This window comes from Schistocerca gregaria, chromosome 9 (assembly GCF_023897955.1).
Source record: "Schistocerca gregaria isolate iqSchGreg1 chromosome 9, iqSchGreg1.2, whole genome shotgun sequence".
In the NCBI taxonomy this organism is placed as follows: Eukaryota; Metazoa; Arthropoda; class Insecta; order Orthoptera; family Acrididae; genus Schistocerca; species Schistocerca gregaria.
The window spans coordinates 237,308,235-237,326,899 of NC_064928.1; the positions used below are offsets into that span (position 1 = coordinate 237,308,235).

Below are 18,665 nucleotides of genomic sequence, written 5' to 3' on the forward strand. Positions count from 1 at the left end.
TCCTGGACTTGTGAGGAACTATACGAGGCCGCGACGTGCACGCGGAAGGTACGATACGACAGAAAATTGCAGATATAGATTGGCAGAGGGCCCCGAAAGCCCCATCCATGAAGCGTAGAAAGGATGTGATGACGCCATGTCGTATCATACGCCTTCCGCATGTCGAAAAAGACAGCGACCAGATGCTGACGGCGGTCAAAGGCAGTACGGATGGCCGACTCCAGGCTCACCAGATTGTCGGCGGCGAAGCGGCCTTTACGGAACCCACCCTGAGACGGAGCCAGAAGGCCCCAAGACTCCAGTACCCAATTCAAGCGCCGGCTCACCATCCGTTCAAGCACCTTGCAAAGAACGTTGGTGAGGCTAATGGGACGGTAGCTGTCTACCTCCAAAGGGTTCTTCCCCGGTTTCAGAATGGGGACAACAAGACTTTCCCGCCATTGCGATAGAAACTCACCCTCAACCCAAATGCGGTTGTGAAGGTCGAGGAGGCATCGCTGGCAGTCCACTGAAAGGTGTTTCAGCATCTGAGAGTGGATGCTATCTGGGCCAGGAGCAGTATCAGGAGAAGCGGCGAGGGCACTGCGGAATTCCCACTCACTGAATGGAACATTGTACAATTCAGGATGGTGGGTGCGAAAAGAAAGACTCCGACGTTCTATCCGCTCTTTAATGGAGCGGAAGCCCAAGGGGTAGTTGGTAGAAGCAGAATTCAGAGCAAAGTGCTCTGCCAAGCGGTTTGCAATGACGTCGGAGTCAGTAAAAACTGCTCCATTCAGTGAGAGTGCAGGGACGCTGACAGGGGTCCGACAGCCATAGAGGCGGAGAATCTTGGCCCAGACCTGTGGTGGAGTGACATGGAGGCCAATGATGGACACATACCGCTCCCAAGCACTCCTGCTTTCGTTGGCGGATAACGCGGCGGGCTTGCGCACGCAGCCGTTTGAAGGCGATAAGGTGTTCGATTCTTGAGTTTCTCCCGGCGTATTTGATAATCAAAATATCCACGGGTGTACTGCCGGTCTATAGTGTCCAACGGGCACAATATTTCGGCGATCAAACATGTCGCCATCATCAGGTGAACTGACGGACTGAGCTCCTGTGAACGTGCCGGCACGGAGATCCGTACGCTATGGCTGCTCAGGGGGAACTGGGTTCGGTCGCGGCGGCGGCCGATTGAAATACCCTCCGCCCGCGGCGCGCACCCTCCGCCGTCCGCGCCCCGGTCTCGCGGTGGAACAGATTGCGGCGGCGTCTGAGATGACGTCGGTGTGATGGCTCTGTCCGCCGTGGTCGTCACGACTATGCGTTTGCTCGATTTACTCTTGATTAACCCAATCGCTGGTTCCCAAGCCTTGCTAAGATTATAGCCACAGTCACGGTTTATGAGGTCGTCATTGGTGCGAATTTCGATGGCCTCTCTAACAACGCTGTCCCAGTATCTCGACGTCTGTACCAGAATCCTCGTGCGGTCATACTCCATAGCGTGATTTTCCGACAAACAATGTTCAGCGACCGCCGACTTGCTCGGATAGATTAGTCGAGTGTGCCTCAGGTGTTCACAGCATCGATCCTCGACAGTACGCATCGTCTGACCAATATACGACTTGCCACATTGACACGGAATCTGGTACATGCCAGCCTTCCTCAAACAGAGGTCATCTTTGGCGCTCCCCACCAGTGCACGAGTTTTGGCCAGAGGTTTGACGAGAATACCACTGAACTTTTCAGGCATGTCTTGACTTCCACGTATTTTCTTTTTAATGGAGAATACTACGAACAAACGGAGAGAGTCGCCATGGGTAGCCCACTCTCACCGGTGGTGGCGAATTTGTACATGGAGAACTTCGAGGAGGAAGCCCTGTCGTCATCCGAATGGAAACCCACTTGCTTTTTCCGTTACATGGACGACACGTTTGTCATCTGGCCACATGGTATGGATAAACTCCTTGACTTCCTTACACATCTAAACTCCATACACCCCAACATCAAATTCACTATGGAGATTGAAAAGGAGGGTAAATTACCTTTCCTTGACGTCCTGGTCAGGAGAAGGGCTGACAGCACCCTAGGTCATGGGGTGTATCGAAAGACAACACACACTGATCTGTATTTGCACGCAGACAGCTGCCACCACCCTTCACAGAGGAATGGGGTACTTAAAACTCTAGTACATAGGGCGCGCACTATCTCTGACACAGAAAGTCTACCCCAGGAATTGGAACATCTGAGAACTGTGTTTCGAAAAAAATGGGTACTCAGAGTGGCAGATCCAACGTGCTCTCCGCCCAACCACTGCAGCACAACCTGTTGATATGGATGAAGTCACGAGGGAGGAGGTAGGCACTGCATTTATTCCATACACAGGCGCACTCTCGGGGAAAATCGCCCGCATTCTGAAGAAACACCGTGTCAGAACTGTGTTTTGTCCTCCGAATAAAACTCGTGCACTGGTGGGGAGCGCCAAAGATGACCTCGGTTTGAGGAAGGCTGGCATGTACCAGATTCCGTGTCAATGTGGCAAGTCGTATATTGGTCAGACGATGCGTGAGTCCCAGTCAGCCTTATTCAGAGCCCATCTGCTAGGGCGCCCAGAAGACTGACGCTGTGGTAGTGACAGAAAGATCGGAAAGTGGTCACTACCACAAAGGTCATCATGCACTCTCCATTGGACAGACGGTAAGAGGCTAGGGCTACAGATCGAAAGGTCAATGGCGGAGTATGTGCCATGCGCCACACTGAAGTGTGTGAAGGCACCATCATTTAATATCGAGAGATCGAGCTGTGCCAATAAATGCTCAACGATGGCGCCTCGACCTCTTGCCACCGACCCACCCCACAGATGGTTATGGGCATTAAAGTCGCCCAGTAACAAGAAAGGTGGCGGCAATGGGGCTATCAGAGCAGCCAAGACATGCTGCGCGACATCACCATCCGGTGGAAGGTAAAGACTGCAGACGGTAACAGCCTGTGGCGTCCACACCCGAACAGCAACAGCCTCTAAAGGTGTTTGGAGAGGTACAGACTCGCTGTGAAGAGAGTTCAGGACATATATGCAGACAGCACCAGACACCCTTTCATATGCTGACCGGTTCTTATAATAACCCCGGTAGCCACGGAGGGCGGGGGTTCACATTGCCGGAAACCAAGTTTCCTGCAGAGCAATGCAGAGGAAAGGGTGAAGGCTGGCGGAGCTCAGCTAGATGGTGGAAGAAACCGCTGCAGTTCCACTGGAGGATGGTGTTGTCCATGGCTGAAAAAGGCGTGACGGGCCTGGGAAGGGAGATTACGCCGCTGGGTCACCTGCTGCCTCCGTTTTAGCACCTGTGATAGTGTTTTCCATGGCATCTGATGGACCGGCAAGATCGAGGTCCTCAGCGGACGCCAGAATCTCCACCGCATCCTCAGACGCAGAGCTGGAAGGTTGCGGTGGGATGGCTGCCACCGCGAGTTCCTTGGGCTGAGAGCTCTTCTTGGGTTTCTCACGCCGTTCCTTGGTTCGCATCCACTGGGAGGGCTTCACCGATTCAGTCTCCGGGACGGAGGAGGATCGTGAAGCCCTACGACCAGCTGATTGCGGGCACTTACGCCACTGTCGGTCGTCAGCCTTCTTGCTGGCGGAAACCTGGGAAGGGAGGAACCCAAGGGACCCCTTGCAAGCATGAGAAGCCGAAGAAGTTGGACACTTCTCCAGCTTAGAAGTGGGGACGGACGTCCCCGATGGGTGGGATGGTGTTGCTCCTGAGGTAGGTGGCGCAGGAGCAACCCGGTGGGTAGAGCCCCCCACTGGCGTGGGAGCACGAGGAGTTGTACTACTCATCGATCCAGCCACAATTGGAGAAACAGACGAGGCTAGCACAGGTCTTGTAGCAGCAGCATAGGAAGATGTCATTCTCACAGGATGGAGTCGGTCGTATTTCCTTTTGGCCTCAGTATAGGTTAGTCGGTCCAGGGTCTTGTATTCCATGATTTTACGCTCTTTCTGGAAAATTCGGTAGTCTGGCGAGCAAGGTGAATGGTGCTCCCCGCAGTTGACACAGATGGGAGGCGGGGCTCATGGAGTATTGGGATGTGATGGGCTTCCGCAATCTCGACATGTGAGGCTGGAAGTGCAGCGAGAAGACATATGGCCGAACTTCCAGCACTTAAAGCACCGCATCGGGGAAGGGATATAGGGCTTAACGTCACATCGGTAGACCATCACCTTGACCTTTTCCGGTAATGTATCCCCTTTGAAGGCCAAGATGAAGGCACCGGTAGCAATCTGATTTTCCTTCGGACCCCGATGAACGCGCCGGACGAAATGTACACCTCGGCGCTCTAAATTGTGCAGCTCTTCATCGGACTGCAAAAGAAGATCCTTATGGTAAATAACTCCCTGGACCATATTTAAACTCTTATGGGGTGTGATTGTAACGGCAACATCCCCCAACTTGTCACAAGCGAGTAACCGTCATGACTGGGCAGAAGATGCCCTTTGTATCAGGACTGACCCAGAGCGCCTTTTTGACAAGCCCTCCACCTCCCCAAACTTGTCCTCTAAATGCTCGACGAAGAACTGAGGCTTTGTGGAGAGAAAAGACTCCCCATCAGCTCTCGTACAAACTAAGAAGCGGGGCGAATAACTGCTACTGCCATCCTGAGACTTACGTTCCTCCCACGGTGTGGCCAGGGAGGGGAACGTTTTCGGATCGTACTTCTGAGCGTTAAACTGAGCCCGAGAATGCTTAGAGACTGCTGGCGGCTGGCCACCAGCGAGAGACGATGTACCACGCTTCATTGCGGGTCATCCGCCCTGATGCCACCTACTCCGACCAAGGGCCCTCCCCACGGCCGCCACCCAGCCACGGCAAGAGCCCCCTGGCAGGATGGCCGTTGCCGGGAGTCCCGATACCCCAGGAGGATAGGCATCTACTCCTTGGCATACGTGGGGATTTACCGGTGCAGACATCAGTAGAGTGATCCCTGTGTTGTCAGGGGGCTACAACCAATAGGGTACATGGCGGCCCCACCACAATGGACTGGCTACCGTTCTGGATGTTAGGTAACATGTGGTCCATGGTCGCCGTCGGTGCAGAAAGAGGCACTGCACAGTGCAAGGTGTAATCTGCACGCACAAACAGAGTCATGCCCAAGAGATGGAGAGCGGACAGGACTGCAGTTCAACGGCGTATAAGCTGGCGAAAGGTCTGATTGCAAGATGGACACAATGCACCAAGTAAGGCACCCTTCCCCAATCGGCTCGCTCTTCGGAAAATTTTGAGAGATGGAGGTCAAACCCAACAGGGGACCATCATATAAGGCCGAAAAGTTTGAGACTCCTTTTAGTCGCCTCTTACGACAGGCAGGAATACCGCGGGCCTATTCTAACCCCCAAACCCGCAGGGGGCTCAATAAACAGTATGGCATAGATGAATTGTTAGCATTTTTTATAATCTCCTACCAAAATGGCCAATTAGGACTATAATAAATCTCTGTATTATGATCCTGGATGTGGTGTTGCCATTTTCCCCTTCATACAGATTTATTACCCTTTAACCATTGGTAATTCGATATTGATGATTCAGTGCTGGTAATAGTAGTTCACAAACCAAATCTACATTATGTTTTTACAACTAATTATTTTATGCACTTCAATGCTGGAAAAAGATCAACAAATTATTTTTGGATTACTGTTTCTCAGGAAATGAAGTAATCATATTAGATTTTGTTTTTCCTGATTTTTCTCAATGGTTTCTACCTTCCTTTCATTTTCCCTTTATTCTATTTTCACAAACTGTACACCCTCAAGTACATGCTGAGCCAATTCTGTCGCCTTTAAATCATTTTCAGTGTTTTCTTTAGTATAGCCGAAGCTTCTGAGAGCTCATACCCAGCCTCTTTAGACAGTTGGAGTTATTTTTTCTTTCTTTCAGAGCAGCTGCCTCACAGTCAATTGAGTTTTCGTTATTCACTTTTTTAATCTACACTTCTAGATTTTCCTTTCACATTTTTCCTAATAAGCAGTATAATTTGCATGTGCTTGATACACATATTTAATGAGCTGTCAGCCAATGGCCACAGAAAGAAAAATGGGGGAATTGTCCCAAAAATGCCTCACTGTCAAAACACTGCTTGCAAATCTTCTGATCATCACTGCCTTGTCTTATCTTAATGTGTGCTTCAAAATGGAATATCTTCTCTCTATGCCCACATCTCCACTGGACAGTGGAAGAGAACACTTGTCTAAAAACGGACCATCTTTTTCACACTGTAGAACCTTCCATTCATCTAATAAGTAATCTTGCTGGACATCACATGGCATCCTTTTTGCAATCTTTAGCATATCACTGCAGCTTCTTCTCTTTATTCTTACTTAGGGGTCTAAAAACCTAAAATGTTTAATTGGTGCACTTGATAAATATGTTTTTCAATCACTTCTGCAAGCTGCAATTTAATGTTTTTGCGAATCTTTTAGAAACAACAACTCAGTCTACTATGCTCTTCAGTCACTTGCCCACAAACAACTAGTTGTTCAAGAGCTAGCAGATTATTCACTCTAAAGAAATCATTACGAAGAACTTCAGAAACAGTCCCAATTTTTCTCAAAGCTTAAACCTTCAAAACACGAGCCAAAAAGGTTTGAAGTACATTTTCTGTTTATGGATGAAGCTTGTGAATCATAAGTATTTGGCTTCGAAAATGTCATATGAAGTTTCTGCAAATCAAGTTCTGCTGTCATTAATGTCCTTTTAAGTTCAAAATAGCATTTTTTTAGAGTTACATGCTTAAGAATGTAATATTGAAAATCCTACTGGCTGAATGTCCTAAAATAAGCCACCTAGTAGCTGCATGCCTCAAAAACTTGTGATGCGGAAAATTGAACTACCACATTTGTTCAGGTTCTTCCCAGGGAATAGGCCAACTGCCAAAATAATATTAAATATTGACCAGAAATTTTGATGCTTCTTCAACTAACCACTCCATAGCCTTTAGATGCATAAGGTGTGCTTGCTTGTGTGAATATGTGTGTTTTCTATCTGAAGAAGGCTTTGGCTAAAAGCTCAATGTGTAACAGTCTTTTTCTTGTCCCTGTATGCATCTCAATGTGTCACTTTTATGGTGAGAAGTAAATTATCCTTTTCATAATACTGTTGACGAGAATAATGAGAAATAAAGATATTATTTTATTCTATAAATTAGGTTAAGAAGATCTAAATTTATCAGACGCAAATAAAAATTTTGCATCTTCATAACATAGTCATAAAATAGTTTAGAAGATCATAAAAAGACAAGGATGAATGAGAATATTTCAGGAAAGTGAAATAATTTGAGTGAAGTTAAGCATCAAAGGTGGGTCGAATGTGGTCATTGAATGCTTTTACAGACCACCTCCATCAGGTGGTGTAGTGTCAGATCACTTCAGAGTGAGTTGAAGAATACTATGATTAAGTTTGCTGTTCATGCTGGTGTAATAGTGGGAGACTGTAATTTACCATCTACAGAGTGGGAATGTCATGTGATTAAAACTGGTGCCAAGCAAAGGGATTTGAGTGACATTGTTTTGAATGTGTTGTCTAAAAATGACTTTTAAGCCAATGGAAAACAAACTCATGCGGGCAATGCCTCAGACATACTAAAAACTAATAGACTCCAACTTTCTGAATCAGGTAATGTAGATGACATTATGACTGATAATGAGACTGTAATAATATCGATTAAATTGATATTATAAAGGCTTTACGAAAGGTAGAGCAAAATTTTGCTTAAGAAGAATGACGTGAGACAAACTGCAGAGTATCTGAGTAGTCAACACCAAACATTCAGGTCTAGGCTTGATGATGTTGAGCAAAAATAGGTCAAATTCAAAAGCATTGTACAACGAGCCTCAGACTTGTATGTGATGTGCGAAGGTTATGAGGGATGGGAATGACCCACTGTGGTTCAATAGCTATAACGACAGAGTTGAGTCCAAGATTTAAGAAAAATCAAAACCTAATTGACAAAAGCCAACTGAAGGGGGAAAAAATGAGCATAAGGAGAGAATTCAATCAATTTCAAAAGTTTGTAAAGTAACCTGATTAAAAATTTAAGAAATTTTGTTCCCACAAAAAGGCAACAACCTAATCAAAATCATCTATTCAGTTGTTCAGTGAACATAGTGGCAAAACAACAATGACAAAGAGGAGACTGAAATTGGGATCAAAAACAGTTTAATTGTGGGAGGTCATAGTTCAATTTCTTCTTTGAACCACCTGATGAAAGTTGAAATTGTATAACTGAGCTAAGAGATTGCAGAACAGGAAATAAACTAAACATGTTCAACAGTGGAAAGGCTTGTGGAAATACCCATGAGATTATAGAGATATTATATTCATCATCCTCTTCTAGCAATAGTTTCTCAATGCTCGCTGTAGAAACAGAGGGTACCAAGCCACTGGAAAAAGCTGCTGGTCATTCCTGTTTTCATGTGGGGTCAAACAACAAATGCACATAATTACAAACTGATATTGCTGAGATGTCAGTATTTTGTAAAATTATGGGTCAATCCATATAAAGTGGTCCAGTGATGGTTGCTTGACCATTTTTAAATATTTTAATTTTTTAAAATATGTGATTGCCCTATGTTTGAAAAGTTCAAAACAGTTTTTTAAAATTATTTATCTTGCACCTTTACTGGGTGGCGGCCATTTTTATTCGTAGGTGCGCTACGATCTTTCAGTCTGGAGACATTTGTTGTGGTTGGCAGGAGAGCCAACACTGTGTTACTAGAGAAGGCCGAAAGGCTCACGCAGGCCGGCGTGAGGTCTGGAACATGACAAGGGAATTAGAATTGAGAAAAACGGATGTAGCTGGTGGAATACTTAACTTTAATCCATTAATGATTCACAGAATCAATAGTAACTGATAATGGCGCCTTGCTAGGTCGTAGCAAATGACGTAGCTGAAGGCTATGCTGACTATTGTCTCGGCAAATGAGAGCGTACTTATTCAGTGAACCATCGCTAGCAAAGTCGGCTGTAAAACTGGGGCGAGTGCTAGGAAGTCTCTCTAGACCTGCCGTGTGGCGGCGCTCGGTCTGCAATCACTGATGGTGGCCACACGCAGGTCTGACGTATACTACCGGACCACAGCCGATTTAAAGGCTACCACCTAGCAAGTGTGGTGTCTGGCGGTGATACCACAACATTAATGAAAATTTGAATATCTCTGCACTGGGTTAAGTTACAACATTACAATTGACATGATTGTTTTTAGAAAAGTGTCCTCTACAACATTGCCTATTACACAAAATACCCTAAATTAAAAAATAACTAGTCAAAATGACCTCCAAAGTTTGGTTCAAATTTTCAAAAATCCACTTTTTAGGCCCAAAAATAACAAACAAGGAATGATTTATGAGAATCTATTTTTTTCCTATAATTAGATATCATACACTACTAGCCTCACATACAGCAAGGACACTTACAAATGTTTCCTTAATTTTTTATGAATTTTTGAAACTTGAAAATTTTCAGTTTTTGTAAAGTTTGGGGTTAGTTATCTAAGGTGGGACTGAATATAAAAATATGATTTTTGCACAGTTTGTACACCTACATGATAGCAATGTACTGCGTAAATTTCAACATTGATATCTGACTGTGAACAAAGATATGAATCTTTGAAAATAAGGAAATAATTCACATTACTCTACAAGTGATCTTATGGCTTTTGCCTATTTAAATGGTTTATTGTAATAAAATTCAATTGTGACATATAATTAGTTTACTCTATCACCCAATATTCATTTAGTTATTTTTAATAATGCAATATTTAACAATCGGAGCTTTCGCTTTTGTTCTACGGTAAAAAAAGGCCCATTTATGCTTAGGTTTATTGTCAATAAAGAAGTACAGTATTGCTGAGTGTGGCATTGCAGAAGTACATTATTGCTGGGTGTGGCATTGTTGTAGTCAGTCTGTTCTGATACCGCTGTTAGAGTGGATGTACATACTTCATCCAGAGTGTAGAATGTGTTATGTGCTTTGTTTTGTGCAATTTGTAATTAATTTTGAGAGTTTGACTGGAATGCAATAACATGGATGAACAGTGCTCTGTTGGACAGATAGCAAGTTATGTATGTCACAAAACAGTTTACGGTTCAGTTTCAAAAAACTTGAAAAATGCCAATGACTTTGATGAAGTTAGACAAACTTTGTTTAAATTTCTAGTAAGTTCTTCTGTAACATCATGTGTGAGTATCGTGAGAACAAATATATTCTGTAGTACAACTACATTTTAGAAAGAAAGTGCTGTGATCCACTTAAAATTCATAAAAATCCTATTACTAAAGGTTTGGGGGAAATAAAACTTGAACATTTATCCTTGTTACGTGAGAGTTAAACAGCTTCCCAAGTGAAACATAATGTGATTCCTGCAAATTCCCTGTGCCCAAATTATTACTCAAAATTATTTGTATTGAATCCAGAACTAGAATCATGTAATGTTGTTAATGACATGTATATTCCTTATGAGGAAGCATATTGGATTTTGCTTGTTCTAAGTTAGACGTATCTCCTGTTTCCAAAATAATAAAATTAATTAGCATAACAAGAAAAGCAGTTATTAAAAATAAGGTACAACAAATTTCAGACAAAATCAGAAAAGACTTGGAATCATGCTTTAATAATACAGATACCAACATTATTTCTAAAGAAGAAGAAAACCTGCCACCAGCATCATCTGACACAGAATATTTGAGCTTAATAGAGAAATTAAAAATTAAATGTTCAGTGACATTTAAAGAGGACAAAGTCAAAATTTAAATTTGCTCCCTGACTCATGGTCAAGAGAAAAAAATAGTTCATGAATTCAACGTTTCTCATAATTTGGTTAAACTAACCCAAAAATTAGTGAAAGAGCAAGGCAATCTTCCAGGTTTAGAAAAGAAGAAAGGGGTAGGTATAAGTGAAGAAACAATTAAAAAGATCCAGCAGTTTTTTCAAGATGATGAAAACAGTGGAATGTGCCCAAGTTGAAAAGATAGGAAAAGAGCTGTTATAAATGGAGATAAAGTAACAAAGCAGAAATGACTAGTGATGTCAAATTTAAATGAACTTTGTGTATCTTTCAAAAATTCTCATCCTGAAAAATTGGAAGGTCAAAATTTTGTGACCTCCACTATAAGTGGCTGGATCCTCAGGGACACACTCTGTATGTGTTTGGTTATATCATCAAAATGTCAAACTGATGATTGCAGGTGCAAAACTCAGTTATCTTAACTACAGAGTGTTACTAGATTTAATAGTCTGTGACGCTAACAGTTATTACTGCATGATGAGTTTATGCAATAAATGCCCTGGTAAGAAAACTGTAATTGAAATGTTTCACGAATATGATGAGGAAATGCCAGACAATATTAGCTTCAAACAGTGGGTCACAACTGACAGGACAGGAATGATAACAGTGGCTAAATCCCAGGAAGAGTACTTGGAATCTTTAACTGATAACTTGCAAAAACTCAAAAGTCACTGCTATGTTTCTAAAATCCAAAGTAAGTTTTTGAAGGACAAAAGAGCACAACTTCATAAAACTGAATGCATAGTGCTAGCTGATTTTGCAGAAAATGTTACATTTGTGATTCAGGATGCAATACAAGGGTACCACTAGGTCAATGACCAGGCAACAGTGCATCCATTTATTATCTACTTTAAAAATGAGAAAGATGAAGTTTGTAGTTCTTCACTTTGTATACTAAGTGACTACTTGGAGCACAATGCTTTGGCTGTACATGTATTTCAAAAGTATGTAAAAAATTACACAAAAGAAAATTTCCCAAGATTGAGAAGCTGATATACTTTTCAGATGGATGTGGCAGTCAGTATCGGAAGAAAAAGAATTTTTCAGATTTGTGCAACCACAAAGTAGACTTTGGGTTGGAGGCTGAATGGCACTTATTTGAATCTTGCCATGGTAAAAATGCATGTGATGGAGTAGGAGGCAGAACAAAGTGTGAAGTACAGCCAGCCTACAAAGACCAACCACAGACCAAATTATCACAGTCCAGCACATGTATTTCTTCTGCAAGGATAATATTAAAGGCATTACCTATTTTCTGATCAAGGAAGAAGTGGTTCTGCATATGAATACAACCTTCAAAGCACATTTGAAAACTGAAGGGTCTTTAGCAATAAAAGGAACAAGGTGTTTCCACAATTCCTTGGCACTGCAGAAAACTTAGTTCGATGCGATGTAACATAAGAAACTGAAATTTATGAGGATCATTGTGTCAGTAAAATTACAACTCTGTTGTTAACGTTGAATGAAATAGTGGCAAGTGTGTATGATGGACAGTGGTGGCTTGCAGTGTAAGTTTGGAAAACAAAGATGTTTTTGTACATTTTTACCACCCTGCTGGCCCAAGAACATAATTCAAGAGATCTACATGTGACAAAGTTTGGGTATGAATGAAAAATGTTTTAAGGAAACTTTCAGTGCTTGACCGTACCACAGCAACTGGGTCGTCTCATACTATATCACAAAAGCTGTCTGAAGAAATAAGTGTTCTTAACGTTCACCACAAGATTTAGGAACAGTTGCATCTTGAAGGATGTTAATTGAAAAACTTTAAGCATGTCAAAATAATATATGGGTTAATTTCAGTGATGTTTCCACTTTTTTTAAAATATAATTCAGTACCTTACTTCAATAATAATTGATTATATCCTGCCAATGTCACACATGAATAGGCAACAGGCATAAGTAGAGTAATGTGAATTATCTCCTCATTTTCAAAAATTCATATCTTTGTTCACAGTTAGATATCAATGTCAAAATTTTAAAAGTATGTTGTTATAATATAGGTGCACAAACTGTGCAAAATAATATTTTTGTATTCAGTCCCACCTGAGATAGCTAGCCCCAAACTTTACAAAAAATGAAAATTTTCGAATTTCAAAAATTCATAAAAAATTAAGGGAACACCTGTAAGTGTTCTTGCTCTATATGAGGCTGGCAGTGTATCTAACTATAGGAAATAAGACTCTCATAAATCATTCCTTGTTTGTTATTTTTTGGCCTAAAAAGTGGATTTTTGAAAATTTGGATACCAAACTTTGGAAGTCATTTTGACTAGTTATTTTTTAATTTAGGGTATTTTGTGCAATAGACAATGTTGTAGGGATCATAGGGGTCACTTTTTTAAAAACAATCATGTCAATAGCAATGTCGTAACTTAACCCAGTGCAGTGATATTCATATTTTTGCTAACGTCTCTAAACTGAAACATTATCATGCGCTTACAAACAAAAATGGCTGCCATTCAGTAAACGTGAAAGGTAAATTTAAAAAAAGAGCTGCTTTGAACTTCTAAGTTATACTGTAATCACATATATAAAAAAATTAAAAATACTTAAAAATGGTCAAGCAACCAACTTAATTTTTATTGGACGATTTCATTTGGACCGACCCTTATGCAACATGTTTTATGCTCTCACATTATATGATGTTTGGACAGTGATAATTTCCTTTGTAAAAATCAACATGAACACAGGGATACTGCACTCGCCTCACTCTCTTCACCTATGGAATTCAGTGCACCAACTACAATTGTGCCCCTGATGAACCCATATTTCAGACTTTCAAAAGGCATTCAATACAGTTTTGCACTGTGGTATAATGAAACAAATATGAGCTTACTAAGTGTTGGGTCACATTTTGATTAGTTCCAGGGCCTTCAAGAACTCAGCACATTGTTCTTGACCACATAAAACAAATTGTATGAAATGCAGACCTTAGGTTGAGATCAATTGGAGGAAACTTAAGAAAATGTTTTACATCCACAAAAGAAGTGGCTTACAATACACATCTGGCAGATTCCTTAATATTGCAGCCAGTCTGGGAATCTTAGAAGTTTGATAAAAAAATTTGAAAGCCTATGGCCCTTCAATACAGCAATTAACAGAAACCACACACAATTTTCTTGTGTGTCAGTACTGTTATCACTTCTTCCATTGGCACTCATAAGTCAAATTACTTCTTTGTTAACAGCACAATGCAAATGACAACTCTTAGAACTAGTGCCATATGTGATAAGCCTACTGCAAAATGACTGATTCAGTTTTTATAAGAAATATAACTTTTACTGCAAATAAAATTGGGATTCCTTAGAGAATTATGTTGAAATCAATACTCACTGATTATATTTCCGATCCATGTCCCAGAAATGTTGCTCACCACCTGAAGCAGAAAATAAGTTGTTATCTGAATAATTTGTTGGAAATCAAAAGCCAGAATAAAAAATACTGCGCGTCACCAGTGTTCAACATACGCTGCTCTTGAACATGCGAACATGAAAATCAGACAATGCAACCCAACAGATTACGAGAAGCTGTATACATATCATGGAACTTAACTATGTGGTAATTTGTCAATACACATTACAAACAAACAAATGTCAATAATCAAAACAGTTTGAAGGATTGATTTGGTTGTCACATATCCAGCATTATTTCGCTGGTGATAGTAGAGAAGCTGAAATCATGTGGAGAGTTTCAGAGAGAGCATTATGGAATGATTGACAAGAATAGGGGAAAGAAATACAGTGGAAGAAGAACGGTTAGCTTTGAGAGACGAAATTATGAATGCAGCAGAGGACCAAGTAGGTAAAAAGACGAGGGCTAATAGAAATTCTTGGGTAACAGAAGAGATACTGAATTTAATTGATGAAAGGAGAAAATACAAAAATGCAGTAAATGAAGTAGGCAAAAAGGAATACAAACGTCTCAAAAATGGCTAAGCAGGGATCGCTAGACGACAAATGTAAGGATGTAGAGGCATATATCACTAGGGGTAAGATAGATACTGCCTACAGGAAAATTAAAGACACTTTTGGAGAAAAGAGAACCACTTACATGAATATCAAGAACTCAGATAGAAACTCAGTTCTAATCAAAGAAGGGAAAGCAGAAAGGTGAAAGGAGCATATAGAGGGTCTATACAAGGGCGATGTTTTAGAGGACAAGAGAATGTAGATGAAGATGAAATGGGAGATACAATACTGTGTGAACAGTTTGACAGAGCACTGAAAGAACTACGTCGAAACAAACCCACGGGAGCAGACAGCATTCCATTAGAACTACTGATAGTTTTGAGAGAACCAGCCCTGATAAAACTCTACCACCTGGTGAGCAAGACGTATGAGACAGGCAAGATGCCCTCAGACTTCAAGAAGATTATAATAATTCCAATCCCAAAGAAAGCAGGTGTTGACAGATGTGAAAATGATCAAACTATCAGTTTAATAAGCCCCAGCTGCAAAATTCACGAATTCTTTACAGACGAATGTAAATACTGATAGAAGCGGGCCTCGGGGAAAGATCAGTTCAGATTCTGTAGAAATGTTGGAACATGTGAGGCAATACTGACCCTACGACTTATCTTAGAAAATAGATTAAGGAAAGGCAAACCTACTTTTCTAGCTTTTGTAGACTTCGAGAAAGCTTTTGACAATGTTGACTAGAATACTCACTTTCAAATTCTGAAGGTGGCAGAGGTAATAAACAGGGAGCGAAAGACTATTTACAATTTGTACACAAACTAGATGGCAGTTATAAGAGTCAAGAGGCATGAAAGGTAAGCAGTGGTTGGGAAGGGAGTGAGACAGGGTTGTAGCCTATACCCAATGTTATTCAATCTGTATATTGAGTAAGCAGTAAAGAAAATAAAAGAAAAATTTGGAATAGGAATTAAAATCCACGGAGAAGAAATAAAAACATAGAGATTTGCTGATGATGATGTAATTCTGTCAGAGACAGCAAAGGACCTGGAATAGCAGTTGAACGGAATGAACAGTGTCTTGAAAGGAGAAGATAAGATGAACATCAACAAAAGCAAAACGAGGATATTGGAATGTAGTCGAATTAATTCAGGTGATACTCAGTTAATTAGATTGGGAAATGAGACACTTGAAGCAGTAGATGAGTTTTACTGTTTTGGGAGAAAAATAACTAATGATGGTCAAAGTAGAGAGGATATAAAATGTAGACTGGCAATGGCAAGGAAAGTGTTTCTGAAGAAGAGAAATTTGCTAACATCAAGTATAGATTTAAGTATCAGGAAGTCGTTTCTGAAAGTATTTGTATGAAGTGTAGCCATGTATGGAAATGACAGAAAGAGAATGGAAGTTTTCGAAATGAGGTGCTACAGAAGAATGCTGAATGTTAGATCACATAAACAAGGAGGAGGCATTGAATAGAATTGGGGAGAAGAGTAATTTGTGGCACAACTTGACTAGAAGAAGGGATCGGTTGGTAGGACATATTCTGAGGCATGAAGGGATCACCAATTTAGTATTGGAGGGCAGGACGGAGGGTAAAAATAGTAGAGGGAGAACAAGAGATGAATATACTAAACAGATTCAGCAGGATGTAGGCTGCAGTAGGTACTGGGAGATGAAGAAGTTTGCACAGCATAGAGTAGCATGGAGAGCTGCATCAAACAACAACAACAACAACTGTTATACGTTTGACAACGTCGGTAATTTCAATCATGTTTTAATTTTGTTTACGAGAAAATATAGGATTAATTTGCATCGCACGTGCAAATGGAAATTTCAAAAATCTTTTCTAATTGACCAACAATAATGACTCTATTAGAAATGGCAATATTACTCGATTAATATCTTTTATTTACAAAACGGTCAACTTATCTTGTTTCCATCTCACACCCGGGAATTTACTATTTACACTGTCATTCAACGCCCAAGAGCGTTGTCATATTAAATTCGAAATAAAAAAGTACTTACAAGCTGATATTAACATTAAAAATTACTTAACGTTCCCTAAATAAACAGCCTGTGAGACTCACCGGAAATTGATATTAGTATGAATAAGGTTTCTTCTGAGTCACAATTTCAGTAATAGACTTATCCTGGCCTACAATTAACTCTTACCAAACATAACACACACATACCAATCGTAAACACATTGTTCAAAACAGAATCAACAAAGATTTTTTGCGTTAGCAGTGTCGCCAACGCGGTAAATGAAAACGCACAGATACTATTATATTTCTGGTCGAAGGCACAGAAGCCTTTTCTCATCTCTGAAAAGCACCAGCGAAAGCACTACAACTAATCAAATGACGTTATCATTCGATACCTCTCCTGCCATGTGAAGAATGTTGATAAAACTAGTTATACAAAGTGTAGTAAAGTAAAATTGAAATGTGAAACAATTAAAACGGCCATAGAGGTAATTTTACAACTGTCTCAGATGAGCTATCTAAGTAAATTCAACTTCCTCTGGAATGACCAGCATGGTTTGGGCCTGGTAGAGGTACAGAATTTGCTATAGCACAATTAAAAAAAATAGTTTTAGGAGCACTAGATGAGAACAGCTATGTAAATGGCTTTTTCCTAGACCTGTCTAAGGCATTTGATACTGTTGACCATCAGAAGCTGTCGCATAAGTTAGAGGCACTAGGAGTAAGGGGAGTGGTTCTCAAATAGTTTAGTTCATATCTAGAAAACAGAGTACAGTTAGTAGAGATCACTCATGTCTCCAGTGGATCAAAGTACATTGAGAAACATATATCTAATCTACAATATTAGAGTCCCCCAAGGAAGCGTACTGGGCCCAGTATTGTTGCTGGTGTACACAAACGTTTTCCCACAACATATCAGCAATTGTTGGCTGATGACAGCAACATAGTAATCACCAGGAAGACACCAGCACAATTGCTGGAAAATTCTGCTGAAGTGCTGAAGGATGTTCACAAATGTACTCAGGAAAACAAAGTAACTCTCAACATAAAGAAAACAAACATAATATGCTTTAGAATGAACAGAAAACAGAGTCCCTTAAATTTAAAACTAGATAACATCTCCATAGATGATGTACCTACAACAAAATTCTTAGGGTTGCACACTGACAGCCAAATGAAGTAAAATGAACATGCTATGAAACTCCCAAAAAAGATATCCACAACATGCTATGCACTTAGAATCCTTGTATCAGAATGCAGTAATGAATATTTGAGAATTGCACTTCAGTTATATTCTTTCAGTAATCAATGTGAATTTATATGCCAAACCATGGTGTACATCAAGAAAAACATAGAAAATTATAGTACTAATAGCAGTTTTCATAACTATAGTACAAGTCACTGTCTTCACCTAGACAGGAAGATTAAACATAAGACCCAAAATAGCTTGTATGAAGGTGTAAATCTACATAATCAAGTGTCACAAAAAATAAAAGAAACGGATAACATGTACTGCATTAGGAAACATGTTAAATTGTTTTTGCAGGAACACTTCTTTTACACTATAAGTGAATTCCTTAGTACAAAATGGTTGTAAGTAACTTTTGTTTCACAATATTTAACTATATGTAACTTTTTGATAAGGTTTGTAAATAACTTATATGTCACAATGTATAACTACATGTAACAGCAAACTGTATAAATATATTAATGTACACAAACTGACAACATTCATACATTTTAAAATGTCCACAGATGGCTAAATATATAAATAAAAATAAATAAATAAATGTACTACCTTACAGAGCAGAAACCATGTTTTGTAAGTTATGTATAGTGATCAGATGTTGCAACGATGATTGTTGTGACACCACACAATGTTCGACGTACTTATGGTCAGTGATAAGTTCAGAGATATGTGATTACTTTTTGTAGTTGTTAGC

General features: G+C 40.5%; 1 protein-coding gene across 1 annotated transcript in view; it reads right to left on the reverse strand.

Moving 5' to 3' along the window:
• LOC126291866 (uncharacterized) overlaps nt 1-17,002 on the reverse strand; it is a 57,765-nt gene extending 40,763 nt beyond the window's left edge. Inside the window, exons 1-2 of the mRNA XM_049985587.1 lie at nt 16,825-17,002; nt 14,154-14,196 (exon numbers count right to left, since the gene is read on the reverse strand). Of these exons, the coding sequence (XP_049841544.1) occupies nt 14,154-14,173 (20 nt within the window). The 5' untranslated portion in view covers nt 14,174-14,196; nt 16,825-17,002. The remainder of the gene's footprint in view (nt 1-14,153; nt 14,197-16,824) is intronic.
• Nucleotides 17,003-18,665: the final 1,663 nt, after the last annotated feature.